The sequence below is a fragment of the Podarcis bocagei genome (assembly GCF_964188305.1).
Source record: "Podarcis bocagei genome assembly, chromosome: 5".
Taxonomy (NCBI): Eukaryota; Metazoa; Chordata; class Lepidosauria; order Squamata; family Lacertidae; genus Podarcis; species Podarcis bocagei.
In genome coordinates this window covers 93908141-93930351 of record NC_138129.1, presented here as the reverse complement: position 1 = coordinate 93930351, position 22211 = coordinate 93908141, and the positions used below count along the sequence as shown (strand labels likewise).

At 41.9% G+C, this 22211-nt stretch overlaps 1 protein-coding gene across 1 annotated transcript in view; it reads right to left on the bottom strand.

The window, feature by feature from the left end:
* Positions 1-22211, bottom strand: part of FIRRM (FIGNL1 interacting regulator of recombination and mitosis) — a 26422-nt gene extending 4211 nt beyond the window's left edge. The window contains exons 1-21 of the mRNA XM_081194369.1: positions 22024-22211; positions 20647-20687; positions 19733-19821; positions 17538-17642; positions 17110-17250; positions 14644-14806; positions 14252-14336; positions 12643-12781; positions 11782-11862; positions 9963-10027; positions 9248-9396; positions 8231-8360; positions 7625-7811; positions 6623-6705; positions 6034-6085; positions 4876-4965; positions 3836-4021; positions 3166-3288; positions 2309-2404; positions 1020-1133; positions 198-302 (exon numbers count right to left, since the gene is read on the bottom strand). Of these exons, the coding sequence (XP_081050495.1) occupies positions 198-302; positions 1020-1133; positions 2309-2404; positions 3166-3288; positions 3836-4021; positions 4876-4965; positions 6034-6085; positions 6623-6705; positions 7625-7811; positions 8231-8360; positions 9248-9396; positions 9963-10027; positions 11782-11862; positions 12643-12781; positions 14252-14336; positions 14644-14806; positions 17110-17250; positions 17538-17642; positions 19733-19821; positions 20647-20687; positions 22024-22130 (2331 nt within the window). The 5' untranslated portion in view covers positions 22131-22211. The remainder of the gene's footprint in view (positions 1-197; positions 303-1019; positions 1134-2308; positions 2405-3165; positions 3289-3835; positions 4022-4875; positions 4966-6033; positions 6086-6622; positions 6706-7624; positions 7812-8230; positions 8361-9247; positions 9397-9962; positions 10028-11781; positions 11863-12642; positions 12782-14251; positions 14337-14643; positions 14807-17109; positions 17251-17537; positions 17643-19732; positions 19822-20646; positions 20688-22023) is intronic.

The following is a 22211-nucleotide window of genomic DNA, read 5'->3' as shown; positions in this document are numbered from 1 at the left end:
CCAGAGGGCCGGCACACTTTCCTGTGGAATCTCTGGATGCCAGGAGCTCAGTTACTTGTAACCAAACTTAGCTGGATCGAGCCCTTTACAGCCCGTAACACCAAGAGTGTTAAGAGTGAGCTTAAAACTGATTAATTTTAGTGGGATCATGTGCATTTCTCCCCCAAACTGGGAAGCACAGCTGGACTTTATCTTACCTGTGCAAACTGTGTGAATGCCTCTATGGCGTGCTGATGAATCAACCAGCTACTGTTGGCCAGCAAAGAAGAAAACAGGTAGGACAGCTTGGATAAAATCTGCTCCTAACAAGTGAATAATGCAGTTATTTGTATTTTAAGCCTCCGCTCATAATTTCCTGGGAATCATAATTAAATACAACCCAGATACCCCACCGAGAATGACAATAATGAAAATCTCATGGCAGCCTTTACTGACAAAACGTATCAAATAATCTTGCAGTAATTTACAGACTGACAATTTTGTCACAGCATATGCATCAGATAGAAGACAATCACTTAAGCCATAATACATGTGTCAGTCTCTTAAGATACCAAAATATTTTTTGTTGGTTTTGACTATTCGTCTGGACTCTGCCGACAAATAGACACGCCCAGCCCTCCAAATCAAACCAGCAAAACATCCCACAATATGCCAAGTCCTGTTGTCACACTGACCCACTGCCATTCAACAAGAGTCAAGAAAGTGTCTTTAAAATGGAAAAAATCCAAGTAAAAATGCATTTCCAAGCTAAAATAAACTCAGGGGCAAGAACACCACCAAGTCCAGGGATAATGTAATAGTGATATCTTTCTACCCCTAGGTAACTATCAAGGAGTCCCTGTACCTTTCATTACCCATGTAGGCTTCCCACACAGGGTTTCTAAAAAGTAATAGGCACTTGACATTCTTATGATTAATGTACTTTGGGCCTTAGCTACTCAGTGGCCACTACTGAAAAACAGTAAACGACACCTGCAGAAGGTTAATGAAAGAACAGAATCTTGTTCTAGTGAATTTACCTGGAATTCTGGTGGAATAATGGGAACCCCCATCGAAGAGAGAAAATCTAAGATTGCAGTGAGAACATGATCTGGGGGATTGAGTTGAAGGAGGGAAGTTTGCAGTGTAAGTATCTGCAGGAAGAGAAAACAACGAATAGTGTTGTCACATTTGAAGATTATGATATAAGGTCTTTTGGCCCATTTCATCCAGTGCATGCAGATGCAGCTATATACACACACATTGGTGGAGTAAGGTTTAGAGGGGTTTAAAATGCAAGAACACGAAGTGACAATTCACATAACCTGGCCTGCATGCAAAAGAAGCACAGCAACCTTTTATAACAGAAATAATAGATTAAACAATCAGCGTAGTAGTGGGACAGGAAAGCTTGTGATTTTAAGTATGATCAGGAAATTCTATTCCACTGACCAACCTTGAAGGCTCCTGGCACTGTTTGCTTCTCCCAAATCCATCAACCCTCACCAGAGTAGCATTGTGTATGCACAGGTGCTAAATACAGTGGGCGCTCGGGTTGCAAACGTGATCCGTGCGGGAGGCACGTTCGCAACCCGCAACACCACATCTGCGTACGGGCAGGTCGCAATTTGGCGCTTCTGTGCATGTGAAAAGCGTGATTTAGTGCTTCTGCACATGCGCCGAAACCCGGAAGTATACCGTTCCGGTACTTCCGGGTTCGGTGCAGCGCGCAACCCGAAAACACGTAACCTGAAGCGTCTGCAACCCGAGGTATGACTGTATGCTCAACCTCAACTAAATTAGCAAATACACTTCAAATTCTGGTTGCTAGCAGTCATGACTAGCCTTGACAATGGACAGGCCAATAAAGGATGGAAGTGGGGAACATTCAGGCCAGTGGTGTTGTGGCTGCATTGGCCTGGGCAAGAGGTGTGCGCCTCCAAATATAATACAGTCTGTTTGAAGGCCCTTAAAATGGTGTAGGGGGGCAAAACACACTTCCATCCTCTCACCATACTGTGAACATCTGTGAGTGAAGATGCAGGAGGTTGTTTGTTGAATATGTTGCAAACCAGCTGTAACTTAATAATTACACCCTATGAAGCAAACTGTAGCTCTGCTTCTTGAGGGCTAGGGTTTCTAAATAGCCAGGAACTAGGATCATGACATTCTTGTACTACTGTGGCTTATGCTTACCAGGATCATTCTCTGGTAGAAAAATGATGATGGATACACCAGTCATAACTAGCAGCAATCAGCTTTGAAAAGTACCTTGCTAGACATCCATCTGTGTATGCAAGGCAAGTCTGCTCATCATACTATTTCTTACCTGAATTAGCAGTTGAGGCTCTAATATTTGGATGAAGAACTGCATGAGTCGAAGCACCAAGCTAAAGGTCTGCTGCAGAGAGGGCAGACTGGAGACCTTCATTGGACAAAAAGAGCATATTATAGCCTCACAGTGTCCTCCATTTCTGGCTAGATAAACTAGGTAAAGATTCACTGCAAAGTGAATGTTTAATGATTCTGCTATGCCCTGCCTGTGACGGCAGCATGAAAGGCTGTCTGGCTAAGGAAGTAAGTGTTGTTGATCTACTCAAACTCAAAACTGACAGATGGTGCACTCCTCCCACAGACAGAAAGTGTGAAGTCAGCTTCATCTAAATAAGAGGACTGATACAAACTACCACAAATTGCTGCCTCCTAGTCCAGTTCCCTTTTGGGTTCTTTGCCAGCACAATGTTTGGTGATTGTAGGTAGCAAAAGTCTCACACGATTCGCAAGTGTTAACTGAAATTCATATTGCACTGAAGTATTATTAAATTCACCCTGTATATTAAAGCGGAAACACTTCTTTGCCTGTTTCTATGGCTATATGGTACAAGGCAAAAATAGAGCACCCCTCCCTCTTTTGGCACATAATGGAACTAGTACTATAGCAAGAGTCATCAACACTTTAAATGCTGTCATTTGTATGGCAAGAAAGATGCATATTGGGATGCAACTGCATGCTCCTGTAACAAAACAAGGTCGTCGTCTTCTTCTTCTCTCTCCTGGAATTCTGCTTTCTCCTCCTATAGCCCTCCACAAGAGCAGGAAAACTGCAGCTATCTCTGTTCTGACATATTACTGGAAGGGAGAACTAGATGGAGTAGCAGGAAGTGGGAAATGAGAGAATTTACTCACCTGTGTGGCAGGTAGAACTACCAAGAACTGGCCAACAATCCCAACAAGTGCTGTTTGCTGTCCCACCTCTAGTGACTTCCCAGCAGTTTGGCACAAGGACAACAAGGCAGAGAGAGCAGTGTTCTAACAGAGAAGAAAGAGCTGTGAGGAGCTAGGAACACTTCTAGTTGTATCTCTGATCACTAGAAACACCACCCAATCTGCAAGCATTTAGGCATAGAGAGAGCCTGTCTCTCTCCAGAAGTGCCTGTCAACCTCAGCTAACCAGTAGTTTGCAGTGGTGGGAGCTTTAGTTCAGCAACATCTAGAGAGCCACAGGTTGACCACCCTTGTTTTAACAGAAAAAGTATGTCCACTTTCAGGCTTCCGTCTGCAACTACAAAGGCAAGAAAAAAATACATGCATTCTCTCTTTAAAGTGCAAGTCCTGAAGCTCAGGAATCTGAAGTCCTGCATCCTTTGCACCAACACTTGATCCCCGTCATGCAAACTATTGATAGACCCGGTACAAAAAGTTATTATCGCTCTGAAATCATACTATTAGTACAAAGATGCAAAAAGCTGGGCTTACTTGTGGGTATCCCCATAACAGAACAATAGAACCAAAGAGGGCAAGAAAACCCTCACCAGAGTTTTTCATCCGCAAGTAATTCATTCAAGCCTTTCCTTACCACCTGTGGAAGTTCCTCCAGAGACCTTTTGCTGCTCAGCCACTCTTGACATTGTGCAAATCCGGCCACAAAGAGCTCATGAGCAACTTGCTGCCTGAGGGGAGGGATCAGGGCCTGGAGAGAAAGATGCTGCCACAATATCAGGTTCTCTGTTTCTCTGCAAGGAAATTGTTGGGTGAACCTCACCTGCAAGGAGGTGAAGGCAACATTAGAACGAGCACAGGAGAGTTCAATAAACTGTTTCACAAATATAGGAAAATAATAAACTAAACAGAATATCCTTTCTGTCCAATGACAGAGTAAGATGGCAGGCTAGAGGAAAGGATTTCTCCCTCTCAAAGGCAAGGCTTAGACTCTGAAACTATCCCAGCAGCTTCTCCAGTTCCCAACCCAGAATGTGACTTCAGCCACTCTCTTTCCAAGACAGATAATAATAATTATTATTATCATTATTATTATTTATTGAATTTTTTATACCGCCCTATACCCCAAGGTCTCTGGATGGTTCACAGAAAACCTTAACAATACCCATAAAATATGTCTACACTTTAATAACAGAACAGACAGACAGGTGCACAACTTCAGTTAGTACAGAGGGAGATTCCTGAGAGATTTAATTGCAAAAAGACTCCACACAATGATTCCTTTGGGCTAAATTCAGATAGTACAGCTCTTACCAAGATGCAGCCAAAATGTTTTCACAGAACACCAGTGACATACTCTGGTTGTTAAAGCCTGTGTAAGCCTTTTACCATGAGGGAAAACTCTCAATGCCTGGGCTGCACATTCAGTGCAGCAGTTAAAAGGGAGACTTTCTGGATGGTAAGACTAATCTAATCATACAAAAACATATTTGACCACCTTCCTATGGTGAGTGTAATATTTGAATGAGCCCTCAAAATTTGTTACGGTTGTAACAAAGCAGGTTGAAACATATGCCTCTTCCCTCACTAAACAAAAAGTGCTTAACACCTTGAGTTCCTTGAAGGAAAGATGGGATACAGATGGAATCAATAAATAACATTTTTGGCAGTACTTGCCTGGTGATCAGCAGTCATCAGGAATAGCAGACGCCTTAGCAGGACTCCAAGCAGAGAAACTTGAAAATGCTCTGCAGGACAAGCTTTTATCTGAATACGGTAAGAAATTATTAGCTCACAAAATTCTAACAATCTAGCGACACCTAAGCATGTTGTTTGGTTTTTTAAAAAAAGAGAACAGTTTTGATGCAGAACCTATAGCTACACATACACTGGGTCCTATTTTAGGTAACAGCAAGTCCAACATTACTTACATATTCCTTTTTAACATTACGGATTCTCCTCTTGACCACAGCCAGATGTCTGTATTAACCAAATACCATTTGCACCCATCTGTGTGTCCCTCCTAAACTACTTCACAGAGTAGCCTGTACCACACAAATTATTCTGTTACAAGCTTAAAATTAGGAATTAATCAAAGTGGCTCCATGTTAGAGTGGCCTATCAAGGCCAGCATTTGTTTGTTAAAACCATCCAGATAGCTCAAACAAATGAGCCAAGCCACATAACTAAAGACGAAGGTAAAAATAAATAAAAAATTAATCCCATCACTAGGTAATCAGACCTAGAGAAAAATGCTTATCAAAATGAAGCAAAGCTGAACAACCAAGCATCTCCTGAAGAAAGCACCATGAACATATTTAGGCTTGTTTAAAATGATTGAATATGACATGATTCCCAGATTTTATTGTGCTACTGTTTATTTTAAAATAGTGTTGATAATTAATTTTGTATGTAAATTTCCTTGGAATCCATGTTTGGCTGAAGACATGGGGTGGAGTTTTTTCAAAATATATAATGAGAGAATCAAGCTGGCAAAAGAAAGAAAGAAAGAAAGAAAGAAAGAAAGAAAGAAAGAAAGAAAGAAAGAAAGAAACTATATAATCATTCACTGCATTTTGACTAAATTCAAACTAAATTTGATTAAATACTGCTATATTACAAAACTAATATTTAGCCCTTATTATACAAACGTATCAGGAAACCAAGGAAGGGACTGAGCATTTCCCCTGTTTTGTACAACAGATTTTCCCACAGTCTTCAAGAGGCCTGGGATAATAATCTGCAGCTATGTAAACTTCATGTTGTGTTGTGCTATGTTACATTTTCTGCTCTGCTCAAATACCTCTGCTTATAAACAAACCACGTTCTGCTTACCAAATATGCTATGATAAATGCATGATGAGCACACAGGTCCGCTCTTCCATACCTGGGAGAAGAAAAAAGAGCAAGATGAACAAGTGAGGCAGCGGATCTCTCCTTGGGGTGCTAGTCTGTGTTGATCTTGAACTGGGAAGGCCTGCGTTCAAATCCCTGTTTAGTCATGGCACCTATTAGCATAGCTCTTGCAAGTCATTCTCTCTCAGCTTAACAAGTTTACTGTGAGGAGAGAAAAATGCCAAGTATGATACGCTACCTTTCTTGAAGAAAAAGTGGTATCTGTATTTAATAATTTTTTTTTCTTGTCCTTTTGCTGAAGGTGTGAGTGTGCAGGCCGCTCCCCGCAAGGCCCTTTCCACCTGGCCTAGGGGGCGGGGCCCAGATTCACCCAGCCCTACTAAAGAGGCTCCTCATGAGGCCAGAGGAACATTGCCCAGCTGTTGTTGTATTGATTTAATATGCTGTAAACCGCTTTGAGATTTTTATTAAAAATATAAAGTGGTATCAAAAATAAATAAATAAATATGGGAAAACTTAGCAGTTTAGGTTACATCTGCCTGTGTTTCAGGATTTTTTTTTTTCTTACCGGGCAAGGAAGCACCAAATGTCCATAGCCAGGAGAGCAGTGATTGTGTTAGAACCAAGTACAGCCTCCAGCAGGGAACATTCCTGAAAGAAAACAGATACACGTATACACAGGCAAAAAGTTGATTAGAAAGAAGTTACGGCTGCTGTTTATTGTCATCCCACCAACTAACAAGAAAAAACAAAGCTGTCCGTGGAGGCAAAGGTCAGTTCTGTGTCCAGGGCAGCTGTCTACCAGCTCCATCTAGTATATCGGCCCACTGTCTCAAGATAAGACCACAAAGGCAACTATCCGTAAATGAATAATAAGCATCCATAAAAATGGCAAAAGTAGTTTCTTTCCAAAATAGGTTTTATCTTAAACAACTGAAAACGCAGTAAAATATACCAGTGGTTCAGTGCTTGAACGTCGTTCCGGTAATCAAGATGTTTCGTTGCTAAAGAGCTTAGTCATTGAGCTGTCAAAATCAATCATAACGTTGCTGTGCTTACAATTGTTTAAGATAAAACATATTTTGGAAAGAAAGTACATTCGCCATTTTTATGGACGTTTCTTGTTTGTTTACAGATAGTTGCCTTTGCCCCTCGCCAACTCTCCTCCCCACTTCCTTTGCCCCTCAACAAACTCCCTTCCCACTCCCTGTGCAACCACCAACACACCCCTTTGCACAGCTCAAACTTCCAGAAGTGGGGAGGACAAATCCCTCTTTCTCTTATTTCCAGGGTAGAGACTCTTAAGGCAGTGGCGTGGAAGAATGAATGGACAAAGGGAGACTTTCTCCCCCACTCCATGGCAGTGGCAGCAAAGATGGAAAGGCAGGATAGGACCACCCTGGACTCATCCTCTGTAGCTAGCCTGTGGCAGCTACACAAACTGAGGTCATCTTAAGATTTTATTATATGGTAAGACATGCAGTGGAGAAGAATGACTTATATTGGAAAGCTTGGTTTTAAAATCCACCAGCTGCTCCAAGTCAGCAGATGGGGCAATACTTCTCCTTACCAGTAGATGGAAATGCGAAACCGAGAAGGATGTGATAAAGGCACACAAATGGACACAGACATAGTGGTAAAAGGTGACAAGATCCTCAGCTTGCCCTGTCCCCATTGCTGCTGGCAAACTAACAGGAAGAAAAAGCTCTCCAGGACACTGCTGAAGACTGAGGAAGAGGGCTGCAAACAAGGAGACTCTGCAGAGAAATGGAGAACATCAGGATTACTCCTACCTAAGGCTAACTCTTTGCAGCAATCCAACATGCATCACTAAAACAAATAATATAGAGACAGTGCAGCCCTAAATTGTGCTGGGTGGATTTTATGCTGCTAGATTTCCAGATGCTGCAAAAGTCTACAATCAATGAAACAGAAATAAGCATCTTAAATCTAGCAAGAGCTATCCAGAATCTTTGTACAGTCAACTGACACTACTGAGGAAATTATATTTAGAATTAATCATGCTAACCTTCACTAAACCCTTCATTCAATACAACACATCTTTTTATAAAACATGTTCAAAACAACCTGGGGATGAAGCTTGGCAACATCAAGTATGCTAATCACAAAAACGCTTACCCATTAATATAAATCTACTACAGCAGCAATGAATTACCTGGGAATCTCCTCTGGTAACTGACTTCCAGTGTTCCAAAGAGCCTGCACATCTTGGGGCTGGGATGGCAACTTGTCCATTACAGAAAGCAGAAGACGACATTGTGGAAAATGCAGCTCAGGAGAGAGATCTGTAGTCATTTTTTTTTAAAGAAAAAACCTTTTTTAAGTTAAAACTTTTAAAGCAAGCTTACATGTATATGGCACTCTCATGTCTGAATAAATCTAGAAATCTACAACCATGTACTTAAAACTAATTTGTCTTTGTAATTTTTATCTATTTTAGTTATTTAACTTTATATATTGCTTATATACTGCTTGATTGTAACAAAACCTCAAAGCAGCTTGCAAAAAGCATTAAACAATAACATTATCAGTAAAAATAGTTAAAAACAACTGTTCAAAATGAATGAAAGCCAACAATAAGCTAAAATGAATTATAACATATGGAAGACTGCACATGTTTGGAAAGGTTTGCTGAAACAAAAATGTCTTCATCAGGTGCCAAAGAAGAATACAGTGAAGGCAGCTGCCTGATGTTAACAGGCAGGGAGTTCCGAAGTGAGTGCTGCCACGCTAAAAGATCAATCTCTTACAAGTGCCAAACAAGTATTATGGGGCACCTGCAAAAAGTTTATGGCTTATAACTAAACAAATAAAAATGTTATTAAGAGAAATTAAGCCTTTAATAAGAATACAAAATTCTACACATGAAAAAGAAAGATTAGCTTTAAAAATTAGAATGGTAAGAATATTCTAAAGCCATGAAATGAATATAATGATAATAATAATAATGTTTATGACCTGAAAAAAGCTGAGTTACTAATAAGTAACTTTGGTCTGATTGTACATTTTCAAAACAAATTGGTATATAGTATTGCTACTGTGGAATTTTATTATTCTTGCAGCTGACTAGGGGGAAGAAATGCCTGGCTTTCAGGGACCATCAGAATCCTCCACCCAGTTCTCTGAGGCAAGGAGAATGCAGTAATAACATCGTCAGGGCCTTTAAGCTTACCTGAAATTTTACTTAACGCCACTTCTAGGAAAGGCCTAAAAGAGAGCAGGTGGGGTAGGAGAGAGTCCAGCGTCACGAGGAATTCCCTCGCTATTTCATCCTGATGAGACTTAGAAATCGCTGGAGCATAAAGACTTGGAGGAAATTTGCTGTCAGGAAAGAATACAGAATGCCGCATGTATCACTTGTACTCTGAAGAGCACTAAACGTGGATTTCTAAGGTTCAACAGAATACAGAAACTCTGTGGAGCTAAGACAAGACACACTTTAATTATGTTCTTTTTGTATTGGAGTGACATTCGTTTAAGAGCTGTTCAACAGTGGGAACAGCATCCCTTAGGAGGCTGTGGACTCTCCTTCCTTGAGGTTTTTAAGCAGAGGTTGGGTGGCCCCGTCATGGATGCTTTAGCTGAGATTCCTGAATTGCAAGGGGTTGGACTAGATGACCCTTGGGCCCCTTCCAACACTATGATTCTATGACACTGTGTGGCACATACCTTGATACAGAAGGAAATGGGGCTATTGCAGATGCATGCCAGGACATCAGTCTTCAGTCATCATGATTTTGGAACCCACTGTTTGCAAACTGTTTGCAAACTGCCATACCAGGAAGGCAGCTTTCAAATTACTTTCAAGCTCAGGCACAGAAAACACTAATGACATAATAAATATGTAAAAATAATAAAAATCAAATTAATTATCAGGTACCACTTACCTGTATATTTGAAGGTATGTCTGATGTAGCTGACAGCAGGAATCTGCCAGGAAAGGAGTGAACTCCTGTAAAGCCAACCATTTAAAATACTTTTAAATTTTAAAATTCATTGATATAACTTTATCTCCACTGCCTTTTATAAGCTGAAACTTTGCATCATTCTGGATAGATGAGATAATATATTATTATATTTTAGTAATTATATAATAATTATATTATATTTCAGTAATTTTATCTGTACAGTGGTACCTTGGGTTACATACGCTTCAGGTTACATACGCTTCAGCTTACAGACTCCGCTAACCCAGAAAGTGCTTCAGGTTAAGAACTTTGCTTCAGGATAAGTACAGAAATTCAGGATAAGTACAGAAATTGGGCTCCAGCAGCGCAGTGGCAGCAGGAGGCCCCATTAGCTAAAGTGGTGCTTCAGGTTAAGAACAGTTTCAGGTTAAGAACGGACCTCTGGAATGAATTAAGTACTTAACCTGAGGTACCACTGTATCTTTATTGTAGGTTCAGACCTTTTGTGGAATTAATGTTGCAATTTTTTAAACTTACTTTTCAGCTGCACTTTACATATGATTCTGGTAAGTAGAGCACAATCCCAATTTTTTACTCCTGCAGCTCACGTGCATTTTATACTATAATATATGTATTTTTGGCTCTGTATGCACATGAAAGGATACTAAGCAAGACAACTTACTTGAAATAAAAGGCTACAATCTGAGACACACATTACTTTTGAGTATAGGAATGTGCTGTAATGCTACAATCCTGTCTATACACATTTGGAAGTCCCTCTAAGCAGAGTGGAACTTTGTTCAAAAGATAATACAAAATAGTACAAGACTTACTGTACTGTATAAGCTACAATTCAGAATTAAAAATCTGTTCTACATATTTTAGAATCAAATTTTACCCACTCTTCTAAGTAGGGTGGGTCAGGTTAAAGTTACTAAACCCAGGGCAAAACAGATAACCTTAAACGAAACAAAACATTTATTCAGGAAAAAAGGAAGCATAACATGAGATATAACACAAAAATACTATGCTGACTTAAGTAAACTCTTAACAACTACAGATGGACAATGCAATCACAGCAAATACTTGTGATTTAAGAACCAAGTAAATTCCTAAAGCATTTCAGATAAATGTTAAAACTTTCTGCAAAACACCAAAAACAAACTGCTTTTCCAGCAGATGCCGCTAAGGGAGAAACACACCCTAAGGAAATTTGGTTCAGATATCATTAGTGAACCATTTTATTTGTCCGTGGTACAAGGGCTGTTACAAAATATGGGAATAGTACAAGTACCTACAATAAAAAATGGGTAGCAAATCTAAATTCCCTCTGGGGAAAACACCATTTGTGATTCTCTACGTCAACTGATGTTCTTCTCAAAGCATTTGCAAATTGACACAAAGGATTTGGGGTGAAAAAGGATGATGTTCACTGACTTATTAGAAAGAGACTTCTATAACTGCAGACTTGAAGAGTTGTGCAATTTGTACAATACAAAGAGGACAGATATGACAAACTGGAAAGGTATCCTTATTTAGACACAGCTTTGAGCACAAACTTCATGGCTAAGTAGAGTCTGTAGTTAACAATGTCGAATGTAGTATATAGACACCACAAATCAAGCGCTACATGACAAGTAATGATTCTGATGAATATGGATGGAATATTGCCAATTACTTTTTATATATGCTACCACATTTTCCAAGTTAGACAGAATATTTTATAGCAAAGCAATTAAGGCATATTCAAGCCAAACATACATTTTGCATCAGAGTGAACCCAGTTTCTATCTCTCACCTTGGTGTAGTGCACCAGGGAATTGGCCAAGAATCTACACAGCTTGACTGTCCTTTGGAACAACTTGCAATCAATGCTCTCCTATTTGAAAGGGAAGAAATCAAAGCTCAAATGGACAGAATTCAACAGTGTTTTAGAAAACTTATACCAGAAATGCCTCACCTCCCTGCCCTATCCCCCTCCCCAGCACTGAAAGGCCAGTCCTGTGAGGTAACATTCTGGCTATTTCATTCCCTGGCCTATGCACATACTGTAATGGAAGTTCAGCATACCCAAGAGAGAGGAGGGGAAACCTGCTTATACACAGAAGCTATGCTACGATTGCCAATAAATTTATTTTATGCATGCATAAATTGAGACGTGTCCTTGGGAATTCTGAAAAACGGTTAATTTGGCTTTTTGATGTTTTACTCGCCTTCCATTTTCAGGCCTGCACAACAGATCCTATACCAGTGCTTACTCGACACGATTGGCTTCCACCCAGGAATCCCCCCAGCTATGACTATCAAATTTTCTCATCAAGTTCAGAATAAATTAGTGCACCGGAGAACAGCAACAAGTTTTGTGTAGCCCATTAAAGTGACAGTCTACATGATGCTCACCATTAGGGGAGCAAGTGTTCCTTAGCTCCTGAGATAGAGATGTCCGAAGAGGTTTTTGTCCATCCCCACCATTTACTAAAAAGTGGTCAAAAGGAAAGCTAGGATTCTATGTTTCTAAATAGTTTGTGTGCTGCCCAAACATAAGCTATGCTTGTGGCCTGTCTAAAGCTCTCAGAAGTTCACGTCCTTGCAACTTTAACCACAATACTATGGAAGTCAACTTCATCCCAAGGTCAATATGCCTAAAAGTCATATTCACCTCTGTTCCAGACCGCTTCATCTGCTCAGCCAGCTGCAAACAAGACTGGAAAGAAAACAGGATATCCTCACAAAGACCACTGAGTATATCGGAATGCTTCAAGCTGTTCTTTATCAGAGATTTGTGCTTGAGACTTTGCCTGAAAGGGACAAACTTGTGACAATTCTCAAATAGGCAACAGGCTATTAGAACCATCACACACACCCCAATCACTCTCATTAACTCAGATGGCGAGTACCAACTGAAACAGAGTCAACACAGGACCTCTGAGAAACAAAAGGGAGCACCCCCCCCACCCCTAAATCTGTAGCCAAGAATGTTGAGAATCCGTTGGGGGGAAATCAGAAATGGAAATGGAGTGCTGTGGAGGAGGTTGTGGCTGGCTGGCACAGTGGCGGGCCTTACTTCTGCTGCAAGGACTCCTGTTAGAAGTTACAAATGGGGAATGGGTAATATGTGGCACCTGCTATAGTGCCACCTCCACAGGTAAACAGATGCAATCTTCATAGGTAAACTTGTCCCAAGTTGTTAAGGGCTTTACAGTCATACCTCAGGTTGCGAACATGATCCGTGCGGGAGGCACGTTCGCAACCCGCAGCATTCGCAACCCGCATCTGCGCACATGTGTGACGCAATTCGGCGCTTCTGCGCATGACGTCATTTTGCGCTTCTGCGCATGCACAAAAACCCGGAAGTAACCCGTTCCGGTACTTCCAGGTTCAGCGCGGTCCATAACCCGAAAACGCGCAACCCGCAGCATTCGCAACCCGAGGTATGCCTGTATATACTTGGCCAAGCAGCAAACCAGCAACCAGCGCAGACATCTGAGCCCAGGTGTTACATACTGACAGGTCTCACTCCTGTCAGCAATCGTGCTACAGCATTCTGTACTAACTGCAGCTTCCAGCTCAAGTGCAAGGGAAGCCCCACACCAGTACCATGAACTACCAGTCCAAGAATGGCTGTAGCTGTTGAACCAATTGTAGTTGTTAAGAGGCACTTCCAGCCACTGAGGCTACCTGAGCCACCAGTGACAGAGCTGGATCCAGAAACAACCCGACTGCAAACCTGCTCCTTTGCAGGGGGAGTGCAACCCCATCCAGGGTAGGCAATTCACTAATTTCTCAGACATGGGAACTACTCGCCCACGGTGACTCCACCTTGCTATGATTCAAGCTTAGCTTGTTTTCCCTCATCCATCTCACCACTGCATTTAAGCAATGCAATGGCCCAGAACTCTGTCGTATTTTTTAATTAAGTATTTAAATCTAAATGATTCATTCCTTCTCAGATTTTAAAGCCATGATCTCAGTGTAGACTGTAAATGAGATATTCTGGGGCTTAATAGCCATTTAGTGCGATCATGTACCTTTTAACTAATTTGAAACTAAAAATTCATTTTTATTATATTGATCCATTCTGATCTATTGGTTCTATTTCTGCAGAGCATTCTTCACAATGGAGGAGCTGCCGTCAGTCCAAATCTGAGCCCATATTATGTCTAACAAGCTGAATTAGATGCAGATTTTTCAATATCACAATTTGATGCAGAGCTCATATAATCTATTTAGATTATATAACAGATAACATTAATAGAATGAAAACATACCTGATTATGAACTTCCATGTGTTTGCATGAAGCGCATGATCAATGCTGGAAATAGCAGAACAGATCTCCAGCAAAGTATGAACAGCTGTAGAGCAAAGGACAAAAAGTAAATGCAAGGTAAGTTCAGCATATAACATAGTGAACCGTTCAATACAATGAAGCTCATTCAATACAACAAAGACCACCATTTCCCTACGTTCACAACAGTAGTTAAGTGATAGCTGCACTTTTAATTGCTTTTATCTCACATTTAGCCCTGAATTTGAGAAGCAGATCAAATCATCCTGGACTGATGAGGAACACCAACTTTAACAGAAGGGAATAGGTATGTGGTAGGAGTTTATACATTTGGGAAAGTGGTCTGCTTTAAAGTGAATGGTTTGCATACACACCTGACGCTATAATCGCTATACTGTCTTCAGCAGCACAAGAGTTCACAGATACCATCTCAAGCAGTTCCATAAACTGCTTTTGCAAAGCATAGGCCTCCTTAAACAGAGACTGGAGTAAATCCGAAAACAAGTGGAGACACTCACTGTACAACGACTCACTATTCTGTAGCAAAAAAAAAAAAAAAACGGAGAGAAAGTGAACACATTGCATAGATCAGTGGTGGAAGTAACTAATTCATGACCCAGATCATTTCTCTATTCATATTATTCATAGCTGCTAAGCACTAAATACAAGATCTCACTACATGCTATACAAGATGTACTCCAGAATTTATCCCAGATAAAACAACAAAGTTTCTTGTGACACCTTACAGACAAACAAATGTATTACTATGGCATAATATACATTTTTTTTGGGGGGGGGGGTTGCTGCTGCATACTAACACCAGAGGTTCTCCCCTCTGAAAATTATCCTTAAAAAGTATGAGTGCATATCAGGATAGTATTTATTGAACAAAACTGTATTCAGGCTTTCTCAGTATCGATTTCAATGGAAACAAACACTGGAAAATTGTTTGCACCAAGTTACTAAATCTCTAATATCCTTGTGATACCCTGTGAGAATACAGTTGGCAGTTATCTAAAGGGTTGTTTTCCACTGGTAGCACAAGGCTAGCAGGTTAGGTTATGGCTCCTCCACCTGGTGGCAGAAGGAAGGGCAAACATTTTGGGAAGCAGGCAGCTCCCCAAATCTAGTTCACAGACTTGCCAAGCTCAAACAGGTGACAGGACTCAACTTCATACTTACAGAACAAGCAAAAGAGAAAAAGCAAGCATTGGAAAAGCCTATTTAAGAAGGTTCAGATTTGCAGATACTAGAAACAGGAGTTGTTGTTGTTTAGTCGTTTAGTCGTGTCCGACTCTTCGTGACCCCATGGAACAGAGCACGCCAGGCACTTCTGTCCTCAGAAACAGGAGTATCAAGCTCTAATTTAGGCTTCACTTGTTCAGTCTCAATCTTGAAAGGACTCCAATTTATCTTTCCAAAACTGAAAATTACCTAGTTATCCTTTCAAATTAAGTCTTCCCTCATCTAACGTAGAGGCCAATCGTCAGGTTTTATGTGATAAAATCTGTTTGTCTTGGTCTCATGTTTCCAAGCAAATATCTATTAACTCATTTGGTTATAGTGTGGTGCTGACAATGTCAAGGTTGCAGGTTCGATCCCCATATAGGACAGCTGTATATTCCTGTATTGTTGGGGTTGAACTACATGATCCTCAGGGTCCTTTCCACCTCTACAATTCTATGATTCTGTTATGTGAGACACACAATATTTCTGTCTCTTCCACTTACCGACAGTAGGCTTCCAATATCGGTTTTGACAAAATATTCCTGTGATGGCCTGTTATAGCTCTCTTTCGGCTTGTCCCATTGCATTAACCATACTAATTGTCCTGCATCATCAAAATATTGACTTATTTAAGAAATATCCAACCCCCTTCATTTTTATCTACTTTCCCAACTTTTCTGGCTACTTTGGGTTTTTTGTCTTTCCATATAAACTTACCTTTTGCCATTCTTTTTTATAACTGAATTCAATCTAGAGACAAGCAGGCTTGGTAATAGAAATAGGATGATGGGAAGGGAAGGTATGTTCATTTTTATTATGTTAATTCTTCCTAATAATGAATGATTTGCCTTTCCCCAATTTTTCAGATCTTTCTGAACCAAGTTTTGGCAGAGTGTGATAGTTAAATTACAAATATTGCAGACTTATTGAACTACCGTATTTTTCGTCCTATAGGGCGCACCGGCCCATAGGACGCAGCTCGTTTTTTGGGGGGGCGGGAATGAATTTAAAAAATCCCCCCCCCGCGGCTGCCGCCCCAAGCCTTACGCACACCTGCCCGAAGCACGGGGCACCCTCCGGAGGGCTCCCCGTGCTTCGGGCGACAGGCTGCCGCCCCAAGCCTCGCGCGCCCAGCGGGACCTCCTGCCGGGCGCGCAAGGCTTGCGGACACTCGCCCGAAGCACGGGGAGCCCTCCGGAGGGCTCCCCGTGCTTCGGGCAACAGGCTGCTGCCCCAATCCTCGCGCGCCCGGCGGGACCTCCTGCCGGGCGCACAAGGCTTGCAGACACTCGCCGGGGCTGCAGGCTGCTGCCCGCAAGCCTTGTGAGCCCGCGGAAACTCCCGCCAGGCTTGCAAGGCTTGCGGATAGCTTCCTGAAGCCTGGAGAGCGAGAGGGGTCGGTGCACACCGATGCCTCTCGCTCTCCAGACTTCAGCGAAAGCCTGCATTCGCCCCATAGGACGCACACACATTTCCCCTTCATTTTTGGAGGGGGAAAAGTGCGTCCTGTGGGGCAAAAAATACGGTATTTATATTGTAAACCACCCTGTGATCTTCAGATGAAGAGCGGTATAGAGATTTAATTAATAGTACTAACTATGAAGTTCACCAACCTTGCAGTGTACAAATGTGTTCTTGATTACATGAAGAATGGAAGAGGGAAGACTGTAGACGTGTTCTAAGGGCACAACATCCTGTACAGTACAGATGTGGCGCACAGACCCTGTTAATGCTTCCAACACATGCACCAAAGTCTGTATGACAAAAATATTACTGTAAGCATCAATGGAGGTTATATAAACAACAATTCAACACAAATCAGAAGTGTTAGAGATGTTCAACCTTTGTACAATAGAATCAAACATATGCTCACAAATCCTCAAATGATTTACCACGCATATGCTGGTATACTCCCTCCCAAAATACTGCCAACAATGTGGAATATATATATATATATATATATATATATATATATATATATATATATATGTATGTATGTATGTATCATTCCTGTTGTTAGTTCTAATTCCAGTAGATTTACCTGCAGATGGTTTCTTAATGTTTCACGTAACTCTACATTGTGGCTTGTTACACTTGTGGCTTGGTGGGATAATTCATATATCAAAAGATCAAATAATTGTACGGTCTGTTAGGAAAAAAAGCAGATTTCAATTAAAATGATATCCACAGAAAACCCAGTATTGGTATTCTATATATTAAATGCAACCAAATTGCACAGCATTGTCATATGTTGGGATGGTTATTACAGTGGTGCCCCGCAAGACGAACGCCTCGCAAGACGGAAAACCCGCTAGACGAAAGGGTTTTCCGTTTTGGAGGCGCTTCGCAAAACGAATTTCCCTATGGGCTTCCTTCGTAAGACGAAAGCCCATAGGGAAATCTCCGGGACAGTGGGGAAGAGCAGCGCTTCTTCCCCACTGTCCTCGGACCTCCTCCGAAGGCTGGCGGTGGGGCGGAAAGCCCTTCTCCCCGCGCCAGCCTTCGGAAGGCTCCTCCGAAGGCTGGCGGTGGGGCGGAAAGCCCTTCTCCCCGCGCCAGCCTTCGGAAGGCTCCTCCTAAGGCTGGCGGTGGAGCGGAAAGCCCTTCTCCCCGCGCCAGCCTTCGGAAGGCTCCTCCGAAGGCTGGCGGTGGGGCGGAAAGCCCTTCTCCCCGCGCCAGCCTTCGGAAGGCTCCTCCGAAGGCTGGCGGTGGGGCGGAAAGCCCTTCTCCCCACGCCAGCCTTCGGATGGCTGTCCTGAAGACTTGCGGTGGGAGGAGGGTTTTCCTTCCCACCGCCAACATTCAGAATGCTGTTCTGAATGTTGGCGGTGGGGAGGAAAAACCCTCCTCCCACCGCAAGCCCCGGGAACAGAGGAGAAGCGCTGCGCCCCTTCCCCTCTGTTCCCGTACCTGTCCTGAAGGCTTGCGGTGGGGAGAAAAGCCCTTCTCCGCACCGCCAGCCTGGCAAGCGGTTTCCATAGGAACGCATTAATTGATTTTCAATGCATTCCTATGGGAAACCGTGCTTCGCAAGACGAAAAACTCGCAAGAAGAAAAAACTTGCGGAACGAATTACCGTATTTTTCGCTCTATAACACGCACCAGACCATAACACGCACATAGTTTTTAGAGGAGGAAAACAAGAAAAAAAATATTCTAAACGAAATAGTGGATATATGATTTTTGTGGTTCATGCTGTGGCCACAGACATGTGATCTGACAGTGAGTTTGGAGTAGCCCAATGCAAAAATCCTGAGGATCCATGTGGATCCATGCTTTGTAACCATGGAGGAGGGAAGGAAGGGGAACCATGGATCCTCTGCTCACAACTGCAGCAGATCCCCCCCCCCCGCCACCCGCAGGCATTTGCTCCATAACACGCACAGACATTTCCCCTTACTTTCTAGGAGGAAAAAAGTGAGTGTTATGGTGCAAAAAATACGGTAATTTCGTCTTGCGAGGCACCACTGTATTAACTTCGATGGCTTTTAAGAAGTACAAGAGAAAATCTGGGAGTACAGTGTGATTAGCCATGGCAGTCAAATACAGAACCTCCATTTAAAGAGATAACAGACAATCCTGGAAAAATCCAAATTCACAATGCCTTGCAAATCTTCTGAGATAACTGAGCATCTTTTCAATTTTGCTTAATTCTTCTTCTTCCATAATCTAACCACCCAGAGAAGCACTGAAAAATCCATTATGTTTATAATGACACCATCCTACGAGCAGTGACTAAATAAATAACCATAGAATGGAGGTTTTGTAATTATTTTGACATTTCGTCCAAACCAGAAGAGCAACAATTTTTGGATCTGGCAATCATACCCTTTTTCTTCATTAGTTAACAAAAACCCCAGATTCTGAAGTTTATTTTTATAGATAGCTAAGGTAAACTCAGAATGCAGATTGAGGCCTTTTTGTTAACTTAAACAAGCCAATGCTAAACTGTTACCTAAGTGCCAAATCATTTATCAGCCATTTTATAGACCCATTTTCTCAACTAAAATGGGGAAAACAGTGGTAAAAGCTACTATCTGTTAGCACTGCTCTTCAAAGCAAACTGCTCACTGACACAAGCCAAGCTCCCATTAAAACAAGTAAATAAAAAATGTACGGTATCTTAAAAAATGACATGCTTCTGGAAGACGAGCTCAAGCATATAAATAACAGTACACAAGTGTGAATACTCAGCAGTCCTTAACACACACTTGCTGGTTCAAAATAGTGTCATACCTTTGGTAATATTTTAGAGAAAAATGCTTGCTCCAGCTCAGAAAGATTGATGCGGGGTAGAAACTGCTCTGTCAAGATCCTTAAGACACCTGGGAATGAAAAAATTTAAGAAAGTAAACCCACAATACTAAAAGGGGGAAGTCATTCTCTTTTCTTTCTTTTTTAAAAAAAGACCCATTAAAAAAACACATTTATTTAATATTAAAACAAATCGTTAATTCCCCACAAAATCAAGAGTTACACTACAGTTTATCAACTGCCATAATACTCCATTCTCATTATTTTGTGACATTTGTTTGCACAAAGCCTTGTCTGTACATACTCAACATTGTGAGAACTGAAACTATAGCCATAGATCTTTATAGCTTGTAAAAAGAGAGTAAAGGTATCAAAGATGGATCCAAGTATCAAGCAGTTTCCGAACACCTACAAGCAATAACTGCTGGTTTCTGGTGCAGGAGGATTGTGGTGGGAAACTAGGAAAAAAGTTGTAGGTGCCAAACCAAGTCCGTTACCCTGCTCCCCAGCATGACATAACAAAACTGTGTCATGCAACTTTAGTGGGGCTTCTTCATTGGGGCAAAACTCCTAACTAACCAAGAGGCACAATTTCAGTGCATTTTGCCAACCAAGGTGGATGTGACTAAGCCGCATCCCATGTTCATGTCTGAAGGAGACATTTCCTGTACAATCACCACCAAAACAGGGAAGTAAATCCAATGCTTTTCCCCCTAAAACAAATGTTTAGGGGTACTCTTTTTGACTCAAGAAAATCACCATTTTATAGTGCAAATCGGGGAAAATACAGTAAATGGAGAAAAGTACGAAGATTCACAAAATGTTTAGGGGTATGCGTACCCCCAGAAAAAAAGCACTGAGTAAATCTAACTTAAGTTTGCACAGCATTTACTTACCGATACGCTGGGTCCAGCTATCAGATGTCTGATACATAGAGTACAAATACTAAGGGAAAACTGCATACTTATGCTGGCAGATAAAAGGCTGGCTCAAAATTAGTCTTTTATCAACTTTCGCTCTGCTGCGAGGGAACAAAGGTACTTGTTGAATTCGCACGGCACGCCAATGGCTTTGTTTCCTATTGCGTTCCAACTGTACAGAATGGCACTATATTCAAAAGTTGTTGCTGTTATTAACTAAATTTATACAGATAGATTAGATATAGATATATAGTAGTAGTGGTCGCAAAAATAATTTATTACAGTGGTACCTCAGGTGAAGTACTTAATTTGTTCTGGAGGTCTGTTCTTAACCTGAAACTGTTCTTAACCTGAAGCACCACTTTAGCTAATTGGGCCTCCTGCTACCGCCGTGCCACCAGAGCATGATTTCTGTTCTCATCCTGAAGCAAAGTTCTTAACCCGAGGTAATATTTCTGGGTTAGCGGAGTCTGTAACCTGAAGCATATGTAACCTGAGATACCACTGTATTTATACCCCACCCATCTGGCTATATAGATATGGAGAGAGATATTGCCCTTCATCCCGAAAAACACAGGGCAGCTTTGTAGTATTAAAAAAAACACACAAGGTAACAAAACACAGCTGCTCCAGGATGATGTTGGGTCTGAAAGGGTGCAGTAGTGACCTTGAGAATTTTCCTTGGGGTCAGATTCTTGGATTTTTAAACTACTATTTTTAAGTGATTGCCTCCCCCCTCTATGCTTATAAGCTGTTCTTATTTCTAGCCTGAGTCTTAAAAGAGCAGGGTAGTGACTTTGAGCATTTTCCTTGGGAGTCATATTTTGGATTTTTTTAATTATTATTTTTAAGCGATTGCCTTCCCCCCCTCCCCTTTTACGTTTTCAAGCTGTTCTTATTTCTGAGTCTTAAAAGGGCCCGGTAGCGACCGTAAGCATTTTCCTTGGGCGTCATATTTTGGATTTATTTTTTTAAAACGATTGCCTTCCAACCCCCCGCTCCCCTTTACGTTTTCAAGCCATTTAAGGAAGCTTTTAATGTTTAACAGACTATTACATTTTAATATTTTGTTGGGAGCCGCCCAGAGCGGCTGGGGAAACCCAGCCAGATGGGCGGGGTATAAATAATAATAATAATAATAATAATTTCTAACCTGAGTCGCGGGGTGGGGTGACTGCGGGGTAGAAATACATTAAAAAAGGATGAGGGAGATGCCCACGGGAGTCCCGGGCCACGAGGAGGGATGGAAGGACCCCACAGATTATGGTGGGTGGGATGAGGGGGGGGGTCCTTTCACACACACAGAGAGAGAGAGACACGCTCTCCGCTTCTTCCCCGCCAAGAAAGGATATAATGAGGCGGGGCAAGGCCGTGGGTAGCTGGCCGAGGCCCAGCTCCTCGGCCCGGCCCTCCACCTCCGACAGCGGCGGCGGCAGCGTCTCGGGCTCCACCTGCGACATGATGGCGGCGGCGGCGGCCTGGGATTCCCCTCAGGTCAGGCGGCGGCGGCTTCGAAGATTCCCCTCAGGCGGCGGCGACGG